Source organism: Wolffia australiana, chromosome 9 (genome assembly GCF_029677425.1).
Source record: "Wolffia australiana isolate 7733 chromosome 9, ASM2967742v1".
In the NCBI taxonomy this organism is placed as follows: Eukaryota; Viridiplantae; Streptophyta; class Magnoliopsida; order Alismatales; family Araceae; genus Wolffia; species Wolffia australiana.
The window spans coordinates 2847501-2869917 of NC_135843.1; the positions used below are offsets into that span (position 1 = coordinate 2847501).

Consider the following 22417-nt stretch of genomic DNA (forward strand, 5'->3'; position numbering starts at 1 on the left):
GAGCATACTAGTGGAGGAAAGAGAGAGAGAGAGAGAGAGAGAGAGAGAGAGAGAGAACACAACAAAGCATACTAGAGGAGGAAAGAGAGAAAGAATAGGAGAGCATACTAAAAGGAAAGAGAGAGAGAACATACGAGAGTGAGAGAGAGATATCGATACAGGGGAGTAGACAGAAAGAGAAACAGACAGAGAGAAATCTATACAAGGAAATCGATACATGCGAGTAGACAGAAAAAGAGAGAGAGAGAGAGAGAGAGAGAGAGAGATCGAAACAAGGAAAGAGATACATGGGAGTAGAGAGAGAGAGAGATACAAGGAAATCGATTCATGGGAGTAGAGAGCGCGCGCGCGCGCGAGAGAGAGAGAGAGAGAGAGAGAGAGATACAAGGAATCGAATCATGGGATAGAGAGCGAGCGAGCGAGAGAGAGAGAGAGAGAGCAAGAGATATACAAGGAAATCGATACATGGGAGTGGACAGAAGAGAGAAACAGAGAGATAGAGAGAGAGAGAGATAAAGAGAGAGACTTAGAGAGAGATTTCAATACCAGAAAATTCATACGTAGGAGTAGACCAAAAGAGAGAGAGAGAGAGAGAGAGAGAGAGAGAGAGAGAGAGAGATACAAGGAAATCGATACATGGGACTAGAGAGAGAGAGAGACAGAAAGACCGACAGACAGACATACAAAGACAGAGAGACAGAGAGAGAGAGATAGGAAGGTGGATACGAACCAGTCGACGAAGCGGACGGAGCGGCGGGCGCGGACGGCGGCGATAGCAGCGTTAACATCCTTGGGCACCACGTCCCCCCTGTACATCAAGCAGCAGGCGATATACTTCCCCTCCCTCGTGTTAACCTGCGCCAGCACCCTCTCCGGCTCGAACGCCGCCGCCGTTATCTCCGCCACCGAGAACTGCTCGTGATAAGCCCTCCTCAACGACACCGCCGGCGCGTACGACGATAACGTAAAATGCACCCGCGGGTACGGCACCAGGTTGGTCTGGTACTCCGCCATGTCCACGTTCAGCGGCCCTTCAAACCTCAGCGAGGCCGTCATCGACGACGCCACCTGCGCGATCAGACGGTTGAGATTGGCGTACGTGGGCCGCTCCACGTCGAGCGATCGCCGACAGACGGCGTAGATCGCCTCGTTGTCCAGCGCTGCCGCCACGTCCGCGTACTCCATCATCGCGTGGGTCGCCAGCACGCTGTTGTAAGGCTCCACCACCGCCGTTGACACCTTCACAAGAACACACAAAAGTCAATTCTTTCCTAGTCAAAGGTCGAGGGTTGACCTGGGGACAGCGCTAGGGTTTGGCCTGAAGTCAACGATACGGGTTTGGACCTGATGTCAAGACTAGGGGGCTTGACCTGAGTGGACCATTGGGGTTTTGACCTAAGTTCAAAGCTAGGGTTTAGCCTGAACTCAAAGCTAGGGGGGTATTGTTTTGATTAACACAAGGGGGTTTGACCAGAGTGGACCATGAGGGTTTTGGCCAAAGTTCAAAGCCAGGGTTTGGCCTGAAGTCAAAGCTAGGGGGTTTGACCTGGGTGGACCATTAGGGTTTTGACCAAAATTTACAGCTAGGGTTTTGCCGGAAGTTAATTCTAGGGATTTATTTTTGAGGTTAACACTAGGGGGTTTGACCTTAGTGGACCATTAGGGTTTTTACCCAAAGTTCAAAGCTAGGATTTTGCCGGAAGTTAATTCTAGGGGTTTATTTTTGAGGTTAACACTAGGGGGTTTGACCTGAGTGGACCATTAGAGTTTTGACTAAAGTTCAAAGCTAGGGTTTGATCTAAGGTCGACGATAGGGGTTTGAACTAAGGTCAGTGTTAGGATTTGACCTGAGGGCAAGTCTGGGAGGTTGAACTGGGGTCAATGTTGGGGGCTTTGATATGAGGAGTAGTGTGTTCAGCATGTGGTCAACTGCTAGGGGGATTGACCCCTGATCAATGCTAAGGTGAGACCTGATGTCAACTGCAGGATTTGACCTGAGTTTAATGATAAGGTTTGACCTAATATCAACTGTAGGGGGTTTGATGTGAGGCCAACTGTAGGGTTTTGATGTGAGGTCAACGCTAGGGTCAGACATGAGGTCAGGGTTAGGGTTAGACCTGAGGGGAGGGGTAGATAGAGAAGGCGAGCTTCGACTTTCGGCAGTGGTCAACGGTGAAACGCTCGAGGAGGAGAGAAGTGAGGCCGGAGCCAGTCCCACCGCCCAGCGCATGGAATATGAGAAAGCCCTGCAGACCCGAACAGTTTTCTGCTAATTTCCGTGCCCGGTCAACGCACTGGTCAACGATGTCTCTACCCACTGCAGCCGTTGGATGCAAAGTCACTGTCAGATGTTGGGGACAGATGGAGATGGAGATAGAAAGAGAGATGAAGGAAAAGTTAACAGTGAATGATGAAGGATGGTGGAGATTGAGAGCAATGGAGAGGATCTAAGTAGAGGGAGAGATAGATGGGCAAAAAGTCAGAAGCAGGTGGATGAGGGATGCTGGATATTGAGAGAGAGAGAGAGAGGAGAGAGAGAGATTGATACATAGTGAGAGAGAAGGAAGGGAAAGGGATAAGATAGTATGATATATATATATATGTATATGTAGTAAGAGGAATGGAGGGGGAGGGGAGAAAACAATGAAAGGTAGATGAAGGGAAGCCAACAGTGGATAATGAGAGATGCTGGATATTGACAGAGAGACGTTACATTAGGGGAGAGATGGAAGAGGCAGGTGTGTTGAGAGAAGTATATTGATGGACGGCGGAAGAGTAACTGAGAGAAGTAATGAGAAAGGGAGGAGAGAGAAAATTGACTGAGAAGTGTAGAGATAGAAGCAAAGAGGGTGAGAGAGATTGAAAAGAGAGAGAGATGAGAGATACTACTGCCACTTCCAGAGACGAGTGAGGGAAGTAAAGAGAAAAATACATGTAAAGAGAAGGAGAGATAGAGAAAGGTAGAAAGAGAGCGAGATATCCATAGATAGAAAAATGTGTAGATCAAGACAAATTTAATGAGACAAGTATTGTAATAGACCAGTGTAGTGGCAAAAATGCAAAAGTTAACAATAAAAAATAAGATAAGAAGTAAATTAAACGAAAGACATTAAATAAAACTTCAACATTCAAAACTAAAATAAAATAAAAATAGAGAATACAATTAAAATAATAATAAAAGCATAAAATAAAATTCAAAGCTAAAACCTATAATTCAATAACAAAATTAATATGATTATAAAAACATATGAATACTATTACAAATAAAATAAGATCCAAAAGATATAATAAAATAAAATAAAAATAAAATTGATAAAAAGGTAAAATGTATGATAAAAATTCTTAAAGTATAAATAATAATATAAAATAAAATTTAAAAATCAAACTAAAAATAAATTTAAAATAAAATAATTATAAGCAAAAAATACAAGTAAAACATCAATTTATTTCAATAAAATATAAATGGACCTGTGTAGTGGCCACGTGCAAAGTTGTTCGCAGCGTCTTCTTGGCCGGAGAGGAGCTGGTCAGGATGGAAGAGCCGACGATACGGGCCGGTTCGGACCTGGTCCACCACGCTCGGCTCGAGGTCAACAAATAGAGCCCGTGGCACATACTTGCCCGCTCCCGTCTCACTAAAAAATGTGTTGGACGCATCCCTCCCTGCACCCACAGGCCCCTCACTAACCCCACCCATAACATACCCCTCATTAAACTCTAGAGAGAGAAACCCTGCTCTTAGGGTGAGCAAGAAACAGGAGTAAGAGTGAGTGAGAGGGACAAATTTGGGAGTTGAGAGAGATGGGTAGATAGAGAGATTAATGAATTGAGAGAGAGTGAGATTAAAGAGTTGAAAGGAAGTGAGGGAGAGAGTAAAGAGTTGAAAAAGATGGGAGAGTAGTGAGGGGGAGAGTAAAGAGTTGAAAGATATGGGAGAGTAGTGAGGGAGAGAGAGTAAAGAGTTAAAAGATATGGGAGAGTAGTGAGAAAGAGAGAGTAAAGAGTCGAAAGAATGGGAGAGTAGTGAGGGAGAGAGAGTAAAGAGTTAAAAGATATGGGAGAGTAGTGAGAAAGAGAGAGTAAAGAGTCGAAAGAATGGGAGAGTAGTGAGGGAGAGAGAGTAAAGAGTTGAAAGATATGGGAGAGTGGAAAGAGAGAGAGAGTAAAGATTTGAAAGATATGGGAGAGTAGTGAGGGAGAGAGAGTAAAAAGTTGAAAGACATAAGAGAGTAGTGAGGGAGAGAGAGTAACGAGTTGAAAGAATGGGAGAGTAGGGAGGAAAGAGAGTAAAGAGTTGAAATACATGGGAGAGCAGGGAGAGAGAGAGAGAGTAAGAGTTGAAAGATGTGTACGAGTAGAGAGAGAGAGTAAAGAGTTGAAAGATATGGGAGAGTAGGAAGAAAGAGAGATAGAGTAAAGAATTGAAAGATGTGGGAGATCAAGGGGAGAGAGTAAAGAGTTGAAAAATATGAGAGAGTGGAGAGAGAGAGGGAGGGAGAGTAAAGCATTGAGAGTTGAGTGAGAGATATTGCAGGCCATAATGAGGCGTCAAGCAACGGTCAGTAGCGTCTTCTATACATGTCAATAAACGTTCAAATTCTCAGTTACTGTAGCATATCTATACATAGATGTACATATCCGGTTTTAGTTTATACGAATATATTAAACTTTGTTTCCGACTCTTCTCTCTATTCTTCCTCTCTCTTTAAGAAAAGAAAGAGAGAGAGCAAGACACAGACAATTTAGACACAGAGAGAGAGAGATGGAAAAAGAAAGTAAGTTGAGAGAGACAGTTGAGAGGGAGAAAGAAAAAGAAAGAGGTAGAGTAGAGAGAGACGGACAGAGTTGCCCGAGAGAGTTGACGATTGAAGGAGAAAGAAAAGAGAGAGAGAGAGTCTTGAGATATATATATTTATAGAAAGAGTTGAGAGAGAGGGAGAGTAGACAGTTGAGAGAGAGAGAGAGAGAGATGTTGAAAACCTCTTTTATGGTGATCCAGCTCGAGGAGAAGTGGTCTACTTCATCGATGGTAGAGATAGAGAGAGAGAAAGAGAGAGCCGACAGATCGCTCGGAAGAAGAAAAAAGGTAAATTTAAATCCTAGTTTCTCTCTCTAACAAAGAGTTGGAGAAAGAAGTAGACGATCCATCTTAAACTCTTTTAGAAGAGAGATGGCGGGCGAATGCCTATCAGATCACCCATTTCCATTGAACAAGATTGAGAGAGAGATAGAGAAAGACAGAGTCATAGAGAGATAGATACATAGATGATACCATAACCTCCCTGCCAAGTTCTCAAAGCAAAATAGAAAACTGCGTTTTAATTGAATGAGAGAGAGAGAGAGAGCTATGGAGAGAGAACCGAATGGACATCGAAAGAGAAAGAGAGAGAGATTGGATGAAACAGGGGATCCTTAATTATCCACGGAAGAGGGATAAAGGCTGGAATTCTTCGGCTGATCACGAACTAAGCACGCTAGAGAGAGAGAGATAGATGGCACCATTACTTTTTCGTCGACTAAAAGGCCTTTATCGGATTGGATGAAGAGAGAGAGATAACCATATGGATATCGAGAGAGCTGCAGAGAGAGAATTTGAAGGTGATTGAGAGAGCTAGAGAGAGAACCATATGAATATTGAGACAGCGCAGACTGAGAATTGGAAGGAGATAGAGAGAGCGAGAGAGAGAGAACAATATGGAAATCGAGGCTTGCAGAGAGAATTGGAAGGCCATAGAGAGAGCTAGAATGAGATAGAGAACCATATGAAGATCGAGACAGCCGCAGACAGAGAATTGGAAGGCGATAGAGAGAGCTAGAGAGAGAGAGAGAGAACAATATGGAAATCGAGAGCTGCATAGAGAGAATTGGAAGGCGATAGAGAGCTAGAGAGAGAGAGAACAATATGGAAATCGAGAGCTGCATAGAGAGAGTTGGAAGGCGATAGAGAGCTAGAGAGAGAGAGAACAATATGGAAATCGAGAGCTGCATAGAGAGCATTGGAAGGCGATAGAGAGAGCTTGAGAGAGAGAGAGAACAATATGGAAATCGAGAGCTGCATAGAGAGAATTGGAAGGCCATAGAGAGAGCTTGAGAGAGAGAGAGAGAACAATATGGAAATCGAGAGCTGCATAGAGAGAGTTGGAAGGCGATAGAGAGCTAGAGAGAGAGAGAACAATATGGAAATCGAGAGCTGCATAGAGAGCATTGGAAGGCGATAGAGAGAGCTTGAGAGAGAGAGAGAACAATATGGAAATCGAGAGCTGCATAGAGAGAATTGGAAGGCCATAGAGAGAGCTTGAGAGAGAGAGAGAGAACAATATGGAAATCGAGAGCTGCATAGAGAGAGTTGGAAGGCGATAGAGAGCTAGAGAGAGAGAGAACAATATGGAAATCGAGAGCTGCATAGAGAGCATTGGAAGGCGATAGAGAGAGCTGGAGAGAGAGAGAGAGAACAATATGGAAATCGAGAGCTGCATAGAGAGAATTGGAAGGCCATAGAGAGAGCTTGAGAGAGAGAGAGAGAACAATATGGAAATCGAGAGCTGCATAGAGAGAGTTGGAAGGCGATAGAGAGCTAGAGAGAGAGAGAACAATATGGAAATCGAGAGCTGCATAGAGAGCATTGGAAGGCGATAGAGAGAGCTTGAGAGAGAGAGAGAACAATATGGAAATCGAGAGCTGCATAGAGAGAATTGGAAGGCCATAGAGAGAGCTTGAGAGAGAGAGAGAACAATATGGAAATCGAGAGCTGCATAGAGAGAATTGGAAGGCGATTGAGAGAGCTATAGAGAGAGAGAAAACAATATGGAAATTGAGAGTTGCAGAGATAGAATTGGCAGGCGATAGAGAGAGCTAGAGAGAGAAAGAACTGTATGGAGTTCAAGAGCGCTGCAGAGAGAGAATTGGAAGGCGATAGAGAGAGCTAGGAGAGAACCATATGGAGTTCAAGAGAGCTGCAGAGAGAGAACTGGAAGGCGATCGAGAGAGCTATAGAGAGAACCACATGAAGATCGAGAGATCCAAAGAGAGAGAATTGGAAGGCGATAGAGAGAGCTAGAGAGAGAGAGATAAAGAGAACCTGGGCATCATGCCGTCGGGCTGGATGCCATGCTCGTGGCAGTAGAGTTCCCAGCACGAATTCCCAATCTGCACACCCGCTTGCCCGATGTGGATGCTGATAACCTCTCTCATCTCTCCCCTCCAAGAAAGGGGAAGAAACGAAGTAGAGAGAGAAACGAAAAAAACGCACAGATAGCGCTGAAAGGAAGACGAGTTGTAAAGAACTAGACGTTGACCCTCGATTCCTTAGCGGGCCTGGCTACTGAAAATCAAGCCCAAATGGAGAACGACCTTAAAGATAACGATGGCTCAGTAGCCCCCCATAGAAAGGCCGGAAGAGATGCCAAAAGCACTGTTGGAATGTCAATTCTGGATAGCTTGTTTAGAGTGTGGCTCTATACTTTATCTTGTGCTGTACAGACTGGCAAAGGCCTTAACTTGTGGGCAAACTCAAACTCAGAAAGTATTTTTTTGCACAGTCATTGGACCTTGCTAAACCGGAATTTGTGTTAAATAAGTTGTTTTAAGGCTCTGATTTATGCAACAATATTTATGAAATATTCCTTAATTAGAATAGGGAAAGTAAGGGTTGAATCCACAAGGAGCAGGAAATGACAGTTCAAATATTTTTAAAATAATTTTTTTCGGTGATTTTACACTAGTCTTGATTTTTTAACTATTTTCTAAAGAGAAAATCAACTAAATGATGGAAACTAGTCAAAAATATTTTAAATAAATAAAATAAATATTTATATAGTTTCTAATAAGTTCTAATAATTTATTATGATTTTTTAAAATTTTATTGGGTATTTTTTTTAGGGCAAGACATAAACTTTAAGGACAAATAAAACCTTAGGCCGCGATGAAATTGCGGTAGAAATGAGTAGTGAACAAAATGTAAATTTTTCTATGGGAGGAATAATTTAGTGCTTGAATTCTAGGATATCCTATGGAATGTTTAGCTAGAGAAAATGGAGATAAAATTTATATCAAACATTTAGGAGATCACATGAACCTTGTAGTCACTTCTCCCCAAGGGCTAAGTGGTGCTCTTTCTCCCATTAATCTTGATCAACCTTGAGCTCTCTCTCCCACAATGTTTTTGAATAAGAATGGATCAAATAAATCTGATGCATTGGGCTCCAACAACAAATTGGGAGCAGAAATCAAAGATGAGATAGAAAGAGGGAAGAAGAGAATAAATAAAAGTGCCCTAACTCTCCCAGGCATTGGATTTAATTCCAAGGTTTTGGAGGACTAGGATTTCTTGATTTCCAGCCTGGATCCATGTTACCTCCTCCCCAGATTTGAAAAAAGGCCTTCAAAATTCAAATTTTGGGTTAGAGCTCCACAATTGTTGACTTTAGTTTACCGGGTCTTTAAGGAAGTTTGAGTGAGCTTCTTGTCTATTGGGCATCTTCTTATTATCTATTAAATGGCTTAGGATTCTAATTTTCTCTCATTTGTATTTTAAATTCACCATTGTATTTACGTAAGTCCTGTTTTTCAAATAAAACTCCAAGAAGATGTGAGAAATCCACTTGACTTTGAGTCAAATAGGGATAATCTAAAAAATTACTAAAATATATAAAAATAGAGCATAATAAAACAACTAATTAATTTACAATTTTATCCTTAAATGGTGAACAATTCTGGTGCAAATCTAAGAATGGGATAAAAGCATAATTTTATTGTTCTAATTTGATGTTATCAGGCCTGAATGGGATATACTTTGTTACTTAGGTATTGGAGCAAAAAAGAGTCTGGCTAAATATGAATTGGCAGAATACTTTCGGGCAAGAAAATGAGATGACAAATTGATAAAATTGGGCCTTATGGGTTCAAACACCAGTAAAATTTCTACCACCACTGATAGTATTTAAATATTTATTAAAAGTTTGGAATTATTTTTTACTTTCTCAAGATTTTTAGTAATTCATAAGGAATTTTTTAAAGTCAAAATTTTAAAGAAACTAATTTTACAATTCAGAATATATATTATGGATTCATTTAAATATTTATTTTGGTTTTAAACACATTTCCTTTTGATTTAAATCAGATAACGCACGCCATCAAGGATCATCAACGGCGTTGCCCGTGCCCCCCGCCACCGTCATCGAGAACCTGGTGAAAGTGCTCGAGTATCGTATCTTCATTTTCATTGTTTCGTTTGTGGTGGTTTGTGTTTTCCTGTCTCGTTGTTCTGTTTTCGTCACACGGCGACACGTCCCGTCGACGCTGTGCATCTTTGTCGATGTGTGCGAGGGGGTCCTTAGCAATTTGGGCTCCCCCTCCCACAATTCCCTTTGTCCCTTTTTTCATTTATGTTTTAATTTCCCTCTAATTGTAATAGGGGGGCCATTATATAAGGGCCCCCTAATGGACCCCTTCTTCCTTTTGTTGACCCACTAGGGGCATTGACCTCTTCCCCGTTATAAGGGAAGTGGGGGGCTCCCTAGCCTCCTCAGACCAGGAACAAGAAGAAGAAGCATCGTTGTTTGTTTGTCTTGGTCTCCCTTCCTCGTTCAAGAGAAGAGAACAGAGAAAGGAGGAGAAGAGAACAGCCAAGAAGACAGAGTGGAAATTGGGCAGACAAAGGGGCTTTCCTGTCTCCCTTTTACCAGCAGATCTTAAAGCAAGCTGCCCCTTCAACCAGAGTGGTCAGCCTCTGACTGAAGCAGAGGCCATTCCCGCCCGGTGATTACCGCAAACATATTCTCCACCGGCAACCTCATTGTCGTGGAGAAAATTCGCTCTTCCCTGCACCTCCGGCAAGGAGATATTCCCTCCGTCGTCCCGCGCACTTGGAGATGACTTTTCTGACCGCCAGGATAATCCCATGTGAATCGACGCTACTGCCGGCTAATTTCTCTAGGAGAATACGTCGTACCCTGTGTTCTTTGCAGATCGTCCTTCCCAGACTACTCCGACGGCCAATTCCACTGGGGAGAACTGCCCATCCCCGCGTGGATGACGATTCTTCCCCCTTTTCCCGCACCGTTGACCGCGTGTTTGATGCGATGAGAATAGGACTACCCAAGGGGGGCCCAAGACCGATGGCCAGCCTGCAGCCGCAACTTGCCAAATTGCTGCACCAACCAGAGAGCCACTGAAGACCATCGGCCATCACGTGCTGCACGTGGTTCACCCGGTGTCCAGCGGTGCTACGACCCCTTCGTCGTCTCGTGGTACCATCGCTGTCTTGACCGATCGTTCGTGGAACAACCTGAATCTTGCCGCCATAACAAATCGGCACTGCTCGCTTTCCTACCCACATTGCTCCACCATAAGGAGAGCTCCCGGGATGACTCGACGCTTGAGCCGGCTCGTTCGGACTCCCCGCACTCTTCTCCTGCGACCTTTACCCAGAGCTCCAACATCATCATTGCTCGTCAAGTCGCCGTCCACTCTCCGGCGCCTCTCCACCCTACCCATTTCAGCCGCCGCCGACCGTTGACAAATTCTGCATCACGAGGCACGCCGACGAGGTACGCCATCCTCTCCCATCACTCGTTTAATTATCTCCTGCAGTAAATTTTCGTCTTGACTCTAGCATGCTTGGGCTAGGTAGGTGAGAGAGGTTTTGAGAGAAACTACGGCATATTTGAGTGTCTTACCGGTACAGACGAGACCATACGCTACATGCAAGCCACGGATTGGCTTCGTTCTGCCGTAGACGCCTTCAACGCTCTGAAGAGGTTCAAGAGGCCACGTCGCCATCACCCAGCAACCCGTAGGCACTCATTCACTGCATCGTAGTCACATTGACCCGTTAGGGTTTATCCGTCGAACGACGACACCGTCGACGTTCGATACCATCATCCCTTATCGACACCGTCGACGTTCGATACTCAGTGCCGACTGGACATCGTCCACGACGACGTCTTACATCAAGATCCATCTGTCATTTGTCTCAGTCTGATTCATTCAGATTGTGAATAATAATTTGCTGCATCCAATGATTAGTAGCACCAATCAAATAACCATTTATACTTTCGACTTAAGAAAACTTACCGCCAATGTAAAAATATTTGGATTTAAATCACAATAAATGTGATCTGACTCGCAAGACATGTATGGGTTAACTAAGAATTGTTAGTTTTTCTTGAAAAAAATTTACCCAACATGTTAAAATGTAGTGGTAAATGTGGAAAAATATGATTTGATGACGGGGAAAATGCATTGAGTATGGCAACATTTTTCTTTGATTTTTTTTCTTTTTTCAGGTCAGTGTTGCAAAATCTGCTTAGACACATGGCTTAAACATGAATTTTCATGCAAATCATGGGCACTTTTTTTTACTCAAGGACACATGTCAGAATCTTATTAAATGTCTAGATTCACATTTCCAATTCAATTATCCACCCTACTTAACTGGGGATTGGCACCTGTCACACTTTCATACAGAAATATAATGGTTAAAGTAGTATGGCAGGCTCTATGATGCAGAAACAATGGGTTGGATTGAATGAACGTTCTAGTATCAATTGTGTGGGTGTAATGCAAGCAGATGATGATGCAGATGCATGTGCAAAATAAACAACAAGCACAAACAAGACGTTGATAATGCTAACGGCCAATCAATCACGGTACGAGGGTCCTGGATATGCACTAGGCCCCCAATGACCCAGACGTTGGGTTGAAGACTGACGGTGTGAGGACGGCTACTACCGCTAGTGCGCACACCATCAACGGGTCCCACCAATGACATACCGATAAGAATTATATCCCTTTGAATGTTAATCCTCTCTATCCCTATCCTAACCCCGATGGTGGAGACGCGCTTGGGAGGTACTAAAATAAATTAAGAGATGGCTACTATAGGGTGTGCTTGGGTGTCACGGGCAAGAGGTGTGTGGGTCGGGCGCCACAGGCAGAAAGCACATGGGGTGGCGCGGGCAGGCGGGTGTGGGGTGTGGGTGGGTGTGGGTGGCGGCCAGTGCGGGTGCACTTGGCGGCCTGTGCAGGCATGGTGGCGTCCGTTGAGGGTACACTCGGCGGCCCGGCCAGTGTGGGCATGGTTGATGGCTAGTGCAAGTGTGGTGGCGGCCTGAGCGGCTGCGATGGTGGCAAACGACGGCGATGGCGGTGGCGATTAGGGTTTTCCAAAGAATGCCCAAATTTGTAATGCCATTTTCATAAATACGTTGAAAAATAAAAAAATAACAATAAAAAAAATAAATACTCTTTTTCCTCATTTTTTCTTTAATAGTTTAGGGGGTCCCCCCATAGGTGTGTAACATGGGACTCCCTCTAAGTAGACATGGTCGTGCAGTGCGGTGCGGAAATTCGCACCGAGTGTGCGAATTTTTGCACGCACAAATTGGGCTGTGCGGTGTGCGGTGCGCTTTTGTGTGCAAAAGCGCACCGCACGCCGCACTTATTCGCACGCTGTTGAAGAGAATGGGGAAGGGGGGGGGGGCATGGTTGTCGGCGGCGAGTAGGAAGGCGAGGCTGCCGATGATGGTCGCGGGCTGCCGGTGGGAAGGGGGTTGGAGGGGGCGCGGCGGGGGGGGGGTGGAGGCGGGCAGCCGGGGAAAGAGGGGGGGGCAGGTGGCCGGGTGGTGGGGCAGGTGGGGAAGGAGGGAGCGGCGCGCGGGGCGGGGTGGGGAGGGGGGGCAGGGGGGAAGGGGTGGGGCGGCGCTGCGGGGCAGGGGGGAGGAGGGGCGGTGCGGCAGAGCAGGGGAGGGCCGCGCGACGGGGCAGGGGAAGGAGGGGGCGGCGCGGGCAGGGGCGGGAGGGGGCAGGGGAAGGGGTGGGGCGGCGCGGTGGGGCAGGTGGGGAGGAGCGGGGAGGCGCAGCGGGGCAGGGGGTGGAGGAGCAGGGCGGCACGGCGGGGCAGGGGGGGGGGGTTGGGCGGGGACGGCCATAGGGGGAGGCAGAGGGGCGCCCGAAGGGGGCGCAGGCTAGAGGGGGGCGGGCGGCGGGGGACAACCGGAGGTGGCCGACCGGCAAACGCGGGGGGCGGGTGAGGGGGGGGGGGGGGGTTTCGCACAACGGAAAATTTTCGCACCGCACCGACCCCTGTGTGGTGGGCGGTGCGGTGTGCGAAAGTGGTATGCGAAAATTTGCACAACTGCTTCGCACATGCGCCCAACCGCACGAGCGCGATCCGCTCGCACTGTTTGGCGCATGTCTACCTCTAAGGGAAGGGGAAAGAGGCCCACTAAAGGAGTCAAAAGTGTCCTCTAGTTGAAAACGAGGCCCATACATACAAACATATACGTTATCTTCATTGTGTTTTTATTTTCTTGTTTCTAGTTTTGATGGCCGTATATATGGGCATACATACAAACATATACGCCCATATATATGGCCATCAAAACTAGAAATAAGAGAATAAAAACACAATGAAGATAACATCAACCTATGGGGGCCTGTTGATTAGTCCGAATAGTTAAAGACTCAGTCTCTCCTTCAGCCCACTATCCATGACCTAGCTGAGACTGGTCTTCAGTTCTAGATGGTCCCCATCACTCTATCAAATGGCCAATATAAACCAAATATTGATGAGGCTTCAAAAGGTAATCGAGGGCAATCAGCAGGTGGAGGCATAATAAGAGATGGAAACGGGTGCATGATTTTTGGCTTTTTCCAAATTCTTCAATCAAGGAACAAAATATTGAAGCTGATTTACATGCACTGATTGATGGCTTAAAACTATGCCGTAAGATGGGAGATCTCAACATTATAGTGGAAATAGATTGCCAAGCCTTCATGGAAATTGTTAAGACGAAAACCTAACTATGCAAATTTTAAAATATTGTCAAAATTTAATTTACCATGAAAGTTACACATATCAAATACTTCATGTTTATAGAAATGTGAAAACTTTACCAGGCGCTCTGGATAAGTACGACATTAGCACAGAAAATACATGTTTCTTTTCAAGAATGCATGATCTTCCACAACCATGTCGAAGAGTCTATAATATTGAAGACTGACCCAACCCCCACTAGAAGCTTTTCAAATCTATTACAAAAGCACATGAGGAATTATGATAAGAAGACTGGTCAGCTAATACATCTGAGGGAGACCAAACCAAGATGAATTCAAGAAATAGGGAAACGAAAACCAGTGACGCCTTTCCTTTAACACACTACTTCAGCGCACAAAATTATGCAACAATGTGCACTATACATATGCTTAAATTGGAGCATCACTAGATGTCATGCTTTTCATTTCATTTCTTTCTTAGACACAACATCATGCGATACTGATATGATTAACATCAAAACATCAGGATTTTTTATGAATTTAATTCCATTTTGTCCTTAGATACACCAGCATGTGATGATGTATGCTTAACACTGAAACATCGACTTGTGTTATGCTATTTATATAAATAATGCATTACAGATGAACTCTCCAACATTTTTTAAAGCTATACTAGAGTCATTATCATGTTACATGCATATGTTATCATTCAAAAATAACAAAGACGCACATCATAGTATCATTTTATATATTTTGTCATGGATCTCAAAAATGTATTATATAGAGCACCCAATGAGAGAGAGATAAAGATAAGTTACAGAAGAAGGAGAAGAGTGAGAAATAGGGTCTCTGGTGTTCCTTCGGGGAGTGGACAATACTTGTCAAACACAAAAGTAGAGCATGTTTGGCATCAAAGATTACTCATGGTCTAAGCTTGTGCCACTATCAGTATTGATCAGTATAATGTTCAATAAATGAGGGAATCAAAATCAACAATGGAAAACTGGGAGGTGCAATACATATTCTCAAAAGTGGAAAACGACATGAAATCATTAACAAACAGTAACAAGTCAAAACAAACAAATGGCCAAAAAATTGTCTGTACAAAGCAAAAAAGCAAATTACAAGCATCTGCAAAGGGTCAATACCAAAATAAGACACCAATATGCCATCAAAAAGGTGGAAGAGGCCTAAAAAAACACACAACAAATGTAAAAGTTTTCCAATTGATCATCTACAAGATGCCCAACTCTTATCCATGTAAAATTGATGTTAACCTTGTTCCATGACTGTTACATCTGGAACTGTAGTTGGGGGACAGGAGTACACAATGAGTGCTATTTTTTTTTCAAATAGCACTCTTGCATTTGGTTGACAAAATACAATCTTCACTCTGAGAGATTATGAGTAGTATTCTTTCTCTACCTTCAATAACTGACGTAACTAACTCTCAGCCTTTATCATTGGATGCATTACAATCTCACACCACCTTACACATATCTTCAAAGCACATGGTGGCATTTCACTAAATGCATGAAGATTTGTACAATCTCATGCACAAAAATTTAGACTAAACTCCAAAATACTACATCAGCCTATTCATCAATATGACATTACCTAATTATTTATAGTTGACACTGTTTGCTTTATCATGCATATATTTCTTTATTGAACTATGGGAGACCAACAAGAAGAGGTGAAGAGAAGAACATACAACATAGTTACAGTAGGTTATTGTTGGGCTCTGATGCCTTGGTTGAATAATGGAAACATATTTTCTATGCAACAGAAACAATAATTGATTTAAAATCTATCTTTAAATAAATACATAATATGTACTTTGTGGGGAACTTATTCCACCTTCACTTGCTCACTTTGAGATTGCTTAGAAGCCATTCACGTGTGTGGCTGATAACTTGCAAATTATCATGTTAATTGATGAATATTACATTATATTTATGTGTTTTAACAGCGATATTTGCATGTTATCATAGATAAATGGAGATAAATGAGTTACACTTTCATTTTATTATTGTTTCTAATTTTTTATTATTTTTGCATGGAATTTAACCTCATTTCATTGAAGAAATATTTTTAGAGGGCCTTAAATACTTGGCTAAAGATTGGTAAGGGCTTTCATAATTTTTATGGAATTTTCCCATATTTTTTTGTAATTTTTTGACTAATATTTAGCAAAGAAATGATTTTTATAAATTTAAAGAATACGTATATTATTTATTTGGCATTATAGAAAGCATTTTAAATATATTTATTTATATATCAAGTGGCATCCACGTCATTCGCCCAAAATTCAGGCGAATAAGTGGATGCATATTATTAAAATAATATTAAGAAAGAAAGAGCATTATTGGCTCATTATGGCATCCCAAATCGCGATGCCATAATGAGCAAATCATTAGCTGGAAAGCAATTACGATGTGGCACAGTCGGCAAAAAAGGTACATTTTTATTTCATGTTGAATTTAAGCTTTCATGCAATAAATACACGCAGAGAATTGATCTCCGCATGCATTTATGACGTATTTCCTCGTACATGCAGTCGGTTAGCCGCGTGCATTGATTGCACGCGGCAACCAACACACGTGCATTAAATATATATATTTATTTAAAGACGGCGTGCTTTTAATAATGAAAGCCGCAATCGATTTGCCGCGTGCATTAAATGCACGCGGAAATCGACTCAGCGGGTTATAAATGCTAAGAAAAGCGATTTTTATTTTGTCTTTTCTATTTTTTAATAGGGTGACGTGGCGCCATGCTAGCCATTTAAATACAGACATAATTTTCTACTGATTGCGCGTTGTAGACGCGCACAATGACATGTCAGAACACGATCTGAGAAGGGAGAAAATGAGAAAAAAAATGCGGCAACCAATCAGAAAACACCATTTCCTAGCTTATTGGAGGAGAGATAAAATTAATCCAATGGCTACGATTAATCCTCAGTAAAATGACGATATCTTGAGATCTAGCCATCCGATTGAGCTGAAATTTTGAGGGCATGTTTGTCTTTTACCCCTCTACAATCCATGCAGTTGGATCTTTAACTAGAGGTCTCGAAAGAGGTAAAATTTACTTTTTGAAGCTCTCCCCAAGTATTTGGCCAGGAAGGACATAGGAGTTTCTTTGGAAGTCGACAGATCTTGATTCTGCATTCAAAGTTGTAAGTTTCTAATTTGTATTTTGAACTTCTTCTTGAGAGATTCTAAAACGCCTTGAAATGGGTGAAATGTACATGCCCTAGAAGTTGTTCTGAATGAAATTAGCATTGCAATTTGAGTCTGATTCGAGATCTGATTTCTAATCTTTAGTTTTAAATAGATTTGGAACAATTCTGCAATTTTAGATTTTTAAATTAGGGTCAGATTTCACTTTGCCCCCAAATTCTTCACTTTCTCTCTCTAGGTTTATTTGTCTATTTTCTCTATAGATTTCAAAATTGATTGTTTGGAAATTTAATTCAATATATAAAAAACTTAAATATAAAATCTCATCCAAAAATTCGTCCATCTTGAAGTTCAAATTCAAAACCCCCTTTTTGATTATTAATTCCTAATTTTAATTCATAAAAATTGTCTTAAAATTTTATAATAATTGCAAAATTGATAATTCGAATTAACCTGATCTTATAATTAAAATTATCATATCTTGAGTGTTTTGACCTGAAGTATTTAAAACCAAAATTAAGTTTTTACTCAATTTTGATTAATTAAAAACATCATTAAGTATAATTAAGGTTTATGAATTGCAAAATTAATTCATTCTTGAATTAATTTATTAAAAATTGGATAAAAAATTCTTGCTTGCTGCCTCCCTATGGGCCGACCCCTTGCTTGCTCTATACACTAAAATTTTGATTTTAGTAATTTTATTGTATAAGTCTAACGCCCAATCAACAATGTATTTACACATCAATTTTTAGGCTTATTAGTGGCCTCTAGAAGTATCCATGTGATCAAGTATCTCATGGATCTCCACTTCTTCTTCTCAACTCTTCTTGAAAATATTGTGGACCTTCTCACCACGAAGACTGTCTTCTTGGATGAGTGGAGAAGTGCTCAAACTGATGGGGTGTGTGCGGTGCCCAGCTCTGGCTGGCTTGGGTGCCTAAAATGGGTTCCCCTTCCCCTATTTATATCTTACTTCAAGATTTTTCTCAAAAACCCATCAAGTAAAATATATTCACAAATACCTCTATGATCTTATGTGTGTTAATCACTAGGTCCATGTATCATTCTAGTTAATTGCTATAGTGGCTCAATAATAATTATTAGTCAATCTTATTGATTAACTATATCAACATATAGATTCATTAACTAAGGATCAATTTAACCAAATCGACAGGTTAAGTGTCCAGCTCGTGGGGTGCCACACACCTCTTTCTCTAGAATATATCTAGTAGTTTTCAAACTCTCTTATTGAACCTTTACCATCATTGGTTACCGTCAGTGTATAATCCTTCATCCGCGCGAGACTCAAGAATGACTTAGGGTATGGTCAAACCCTATTCCATCATTTGATTAATACTTATGTGTAATGATGATCATTGGAGAACAGGTTTTCGAATACCACCCAGGCTGGTGATTTATCTGCATCGTCCTCCTTGAGTCAATCTCCTCTTATAACGAGAGTAGATGATCTTGTCTTGAACACTCATTAATCTCCATGGACTTCTTTATTTTATTTGAGTTATGTCTTGTTTGAATCCCGTGTTTAGAGGCTCGTAAGTGTAGTTAAAACATTGTTTTCCCTACACGAGATGTCCTTGGGGTGTCCGGTCAATGAATCACTTATACAACCATGACATTAATCAACCTTATTGATGTTTAGGTATAATACCATGCATGGATTCATTCAAATCAATCCAATGAAGTCTTTCTCCAAAGAGCACTCGCTATCTATCCATAGTGTCGCCACACTAAAAGTCACAAGATCAGCCATACTTATCATATAAGTAGGATCAGATAATGTTATTCTATTAGGATAAGTAGATGTCCATCTTGACTATCCATTGAATAGTATATTTAGAATACATATTTTGAGACTAGTGATCACTGTATTATGATCTCATCATAATTCACTATGTTATTGCACACATGCATGGAATTCATTATACACCTCACATTGGAATAATAATGAACTAATATTCCATTCAATGAACTTAAATAAAATATGGTGGTATGATTTGGCTTGAAAACCACATAATATCCTTTAAAATTGGCTTGATGACCACATAATAACTAAAATTTTGTGATTACTTGCAATTTCTAATATAAAATTGATGAATATTACTTACATATATGTTTTCTATTGGCCATATTTGCATGTTATCATAATTAAATTGACATAAATAGTTTGCACTATAGTTGCATGATTGTTCTTAATTTTTATTATTTTTTTACATGACATTTTGACCTTAGTATTTTTTATAGGGCATAAAATAATTAGCTAGAGGTTGTTAAGGTCTTTACAAATTTTTTTGGAAAAATTCCATATTTTTTAATTGTTTGACCAGTAGTGGGCCAAGAAATTATTTTTAGAGTTATAAGAATGCATTTTATGATTTATTTTTCATTTAATAATATTTTTTAGCAAATTACATGCCTTCCACGTCATCACAATGCGCGATGCCATAATTAGCCAATCATTGTTTTGATTATTACCTAGCATGGTGGCTCCAAAAGAAAGGTACATTTGTTTTGTTGGCATTTTTTGTGCAATAAATGCATGAGGCGAATCGGGAACCATGTGCAATAAATGCACACGACGAATTGATAACAACATGCATTTATTCATATCGAGGTACTTTTTTATTCTTTTATTAAAACAAGAAATGCTGATGTTGACGACGTGGTGCTCTCATGGCCGTTCAAAAGGTATATTTTCTTGCTTTGAATGCCAATGATTGCATTTTTTTAGCACGCAAAGGCGTGGCAGCATGTTATCCGAGGGCAGAGAAAACAATGAAAATGCCTTGGCAAATCATAAATAAGGATTTTTTTACCTGTGTGTAGGAGAGATAAAAAGATCAAAGGGCTAGGATTAATCGCCAGTAAAATTTCAATATCTTGAGATCTAGCCGTCCGATTGCGCCTAAATTTTGAGGGTAGGTTTGTCTTTTCACTCTCTACGATTCATAAGTTTGGATTATAAAATAGAGGTCGGGAAGAAGGGGAAAACTACCAAGGAAGCTTTCTCCCAACTAGTTTGGCCAAGAAGGACACATGAGTTGCTCTGAAGTCGTCAGTTCTTGCTCCAAGGATTAAAATTGTAAGTTTCTTCTTCACTATTTGAACATCCTGTTGAGTATCAAAATGCGAAGGCATGCACAAAATGTACATGCCCTTGGAGATGAATCGAGTGGTGTTTAGCATTACATTTTGGTTTTGATTCAAGATCTTAGTTTAAATTCTCAGTTCTAGAATATTTTTCATCTCATCTTGCATCTTAGATCCGTAGATTAGAGCTGAATGTTACCTACAACAAATTTTCCCCAAATTTTCCTATTTTCTCTCTCTAGTTATCTCGCCTACTTTCTCTCTCTAGATATCAAAATTGATTGTTGGAAAATTCAATTCCATATCTACCATACCTAAATCCAAATTTTCACTAAACATTTGGTCCATCTTCAAGTCCAATTTCCAAATCAATTGCATTGCATATAATTCCCAATTTAAATACATACAAATTATCTAAATAAATCACATCGCCTTGCATCTTAGTAATTCGAATTTCTTTGACATCGGAATAAAAATCATCATCTCTAAAGTGTTCTGACCGAATATAAACATCAATATAAAGATCCTAAAGACTTTATAGTATTTGCATCACTAGGGCTCCCTAAATACAAAATTAATTCATTCTTGAAATTAATTCATAACAAGCAGGATAAAATTTCTTGAGAAGTGCCTCCTGTGGTTCAATTACTTTCTGATCCTATATTTAACAATTGTGATTCAGGGTAAATAGTATAAATTTTTATTGCATAATCCTAATTCTAAACAATATCAATAACTGAATTTTCTTACCCAAAATTTAGGCTTATCAATTGGTGTCATTGCCGGGGAGGCACAACGAATATAAAAAAATATACATCATAAATATACATATCTAGGTAGAATAACTGTTTTTGCTACATTCTGAACTTCCATTCAAATTTTTCTTTGAATTCATAATTTTTATTTTATCAAAACTCATAGTGAAAATTCCAAATTTGTGATTTCTCTCTTTTATTTTGATATTCTTGTTCAGATAATCTGACTTGTCCTCACCGTCTGTTGTGACTGACCCTTGCATGAACGGTAGGAGATCCTTAAATCCCCATCTAATTGATCTTGAGACGATAGGAGAAGTCCTAGTCTTGATAGTATCTTTGAGAGCTTCGAGGGAGAGAATCAACAAATTGGAGAGAGAATGGAAGACAACCAGAATCATATAGCTGAACAAGGAATTAGGAGAATTAGGAGAACAAGGGATTCTGACCCTACATAAATTAAAACCTATACAAAAATTTCTGCTCCTCTACCAGAAAACATCAACTTTAGAATTGAGCCAAATATGGTAAATCAATTACCTACCTTTTATGGGTGATTCAATGAGGAACCTTATGAGTTTTTGGAAGAAGGGAATAGGTAAAGAATTTCAATCATGGAGTGAAATGTAGTCTAGTTTTCTAAAGAAAATTTATTCTTATGGAAAGAAAACTTCCATAGAAAGGCTATAAGAGATTTTTACCAGGAAAATGACATTCTTGGAGAAGCTTGGGAAAGGTTCATGGCACTTACTAGGAAGTGTCCACATCATGGAATACCATCTTATGAGCCAGTTCAATTTTTTTATAAGGGATTGAATGATCATGAACGACACCTAGTACATATATTTAGTGGAGGAATGTTCCTTGATACTCATGCAGATGAATCCATGAAGCTTATGGAGTTTTCAACGATATTGTGGAGTTTTTGCTCCTTGGAGAGGAGCAAGCCATCACGTATCGTCATAGCCTCCACTGTATTGTTTGTTTGTACTTTATAAAAAAATGAAAAAGCAAAAAGAATACTCACTATGTGATCTCAGAGAATAACGCCTTCACTCTGGGTTCTCTTTGGCCGCGCCATCTGCATTCAATTGCATGACTTATTCTATATTGATATGCTTTCATTCATACTAAATACTGGGATTTATGATCGATGATGAAACTCTGATGGGACAAAACACCATGACAAGGAAAAAGGAGAATAGGGATATAGGGTTCCAAATTTGACGAGGGATTATGTATTTTACACTATTCATTTTCTGTGTAGAAAAATTGGTTTATTTTTTGAATGACAAAATACTGATATTTGAGATAATAATTGATACAAGAAAATGCTGATATTTCGAGGTAAAAATTGACGTGAGAAAACTGCCCGTAGAGATGCATACTAATATATGTTTATATGCACTTGCCAATGGTGGACAGTGTCAACTAGTATACTTTTGATGCGACACATAGGATTGAATTTGTTACATCTCCATGAAGAGTTGTTAAAATTGGATCAACATGGATTCATGATGATTTAATTAGTCTAGACATGCAGATGTAAGCTGAGAAAACTTCAAGATGTGGTGCTCAACATGCCAT

At 40.8% G+C, this 22417-nt stretch overlaps 1 protein-coding gene across 1 annotated transcript in view; it reads right to left on the minus strand.

Annotated features, from left to right (window-relative positions):
* Positions 1-7261, minus strand: part of LOC144707338 (tubulin alpha-2 chain-like) — a 9966-nt gene extending 2705 nt beyond the window's left edge. The window contains exons 1-4 of the mRNA XM_078580432.1: positions 7079-7261; positions 3469-3683; positions 2118-2317; positions 731-1239 (exon numbers count right to left, since the gene is read on the minus strand). Of these exons, the coding sequence (XP_078436558.1) occupies positions 731-1239; positions 2118-2317; positions 3469-3683; positions 7079-7191 (1037 nt within the window). The 5' untranslated portion in view covers positions 7192-7261. The remainder of the gene's footprint in view (positions 1-730; positions 1240-2117; positions 2318-3468; positions 3684-7078) is intronic.
* Positions 7262-22417: the final 15156 nt, after the last annotated feature.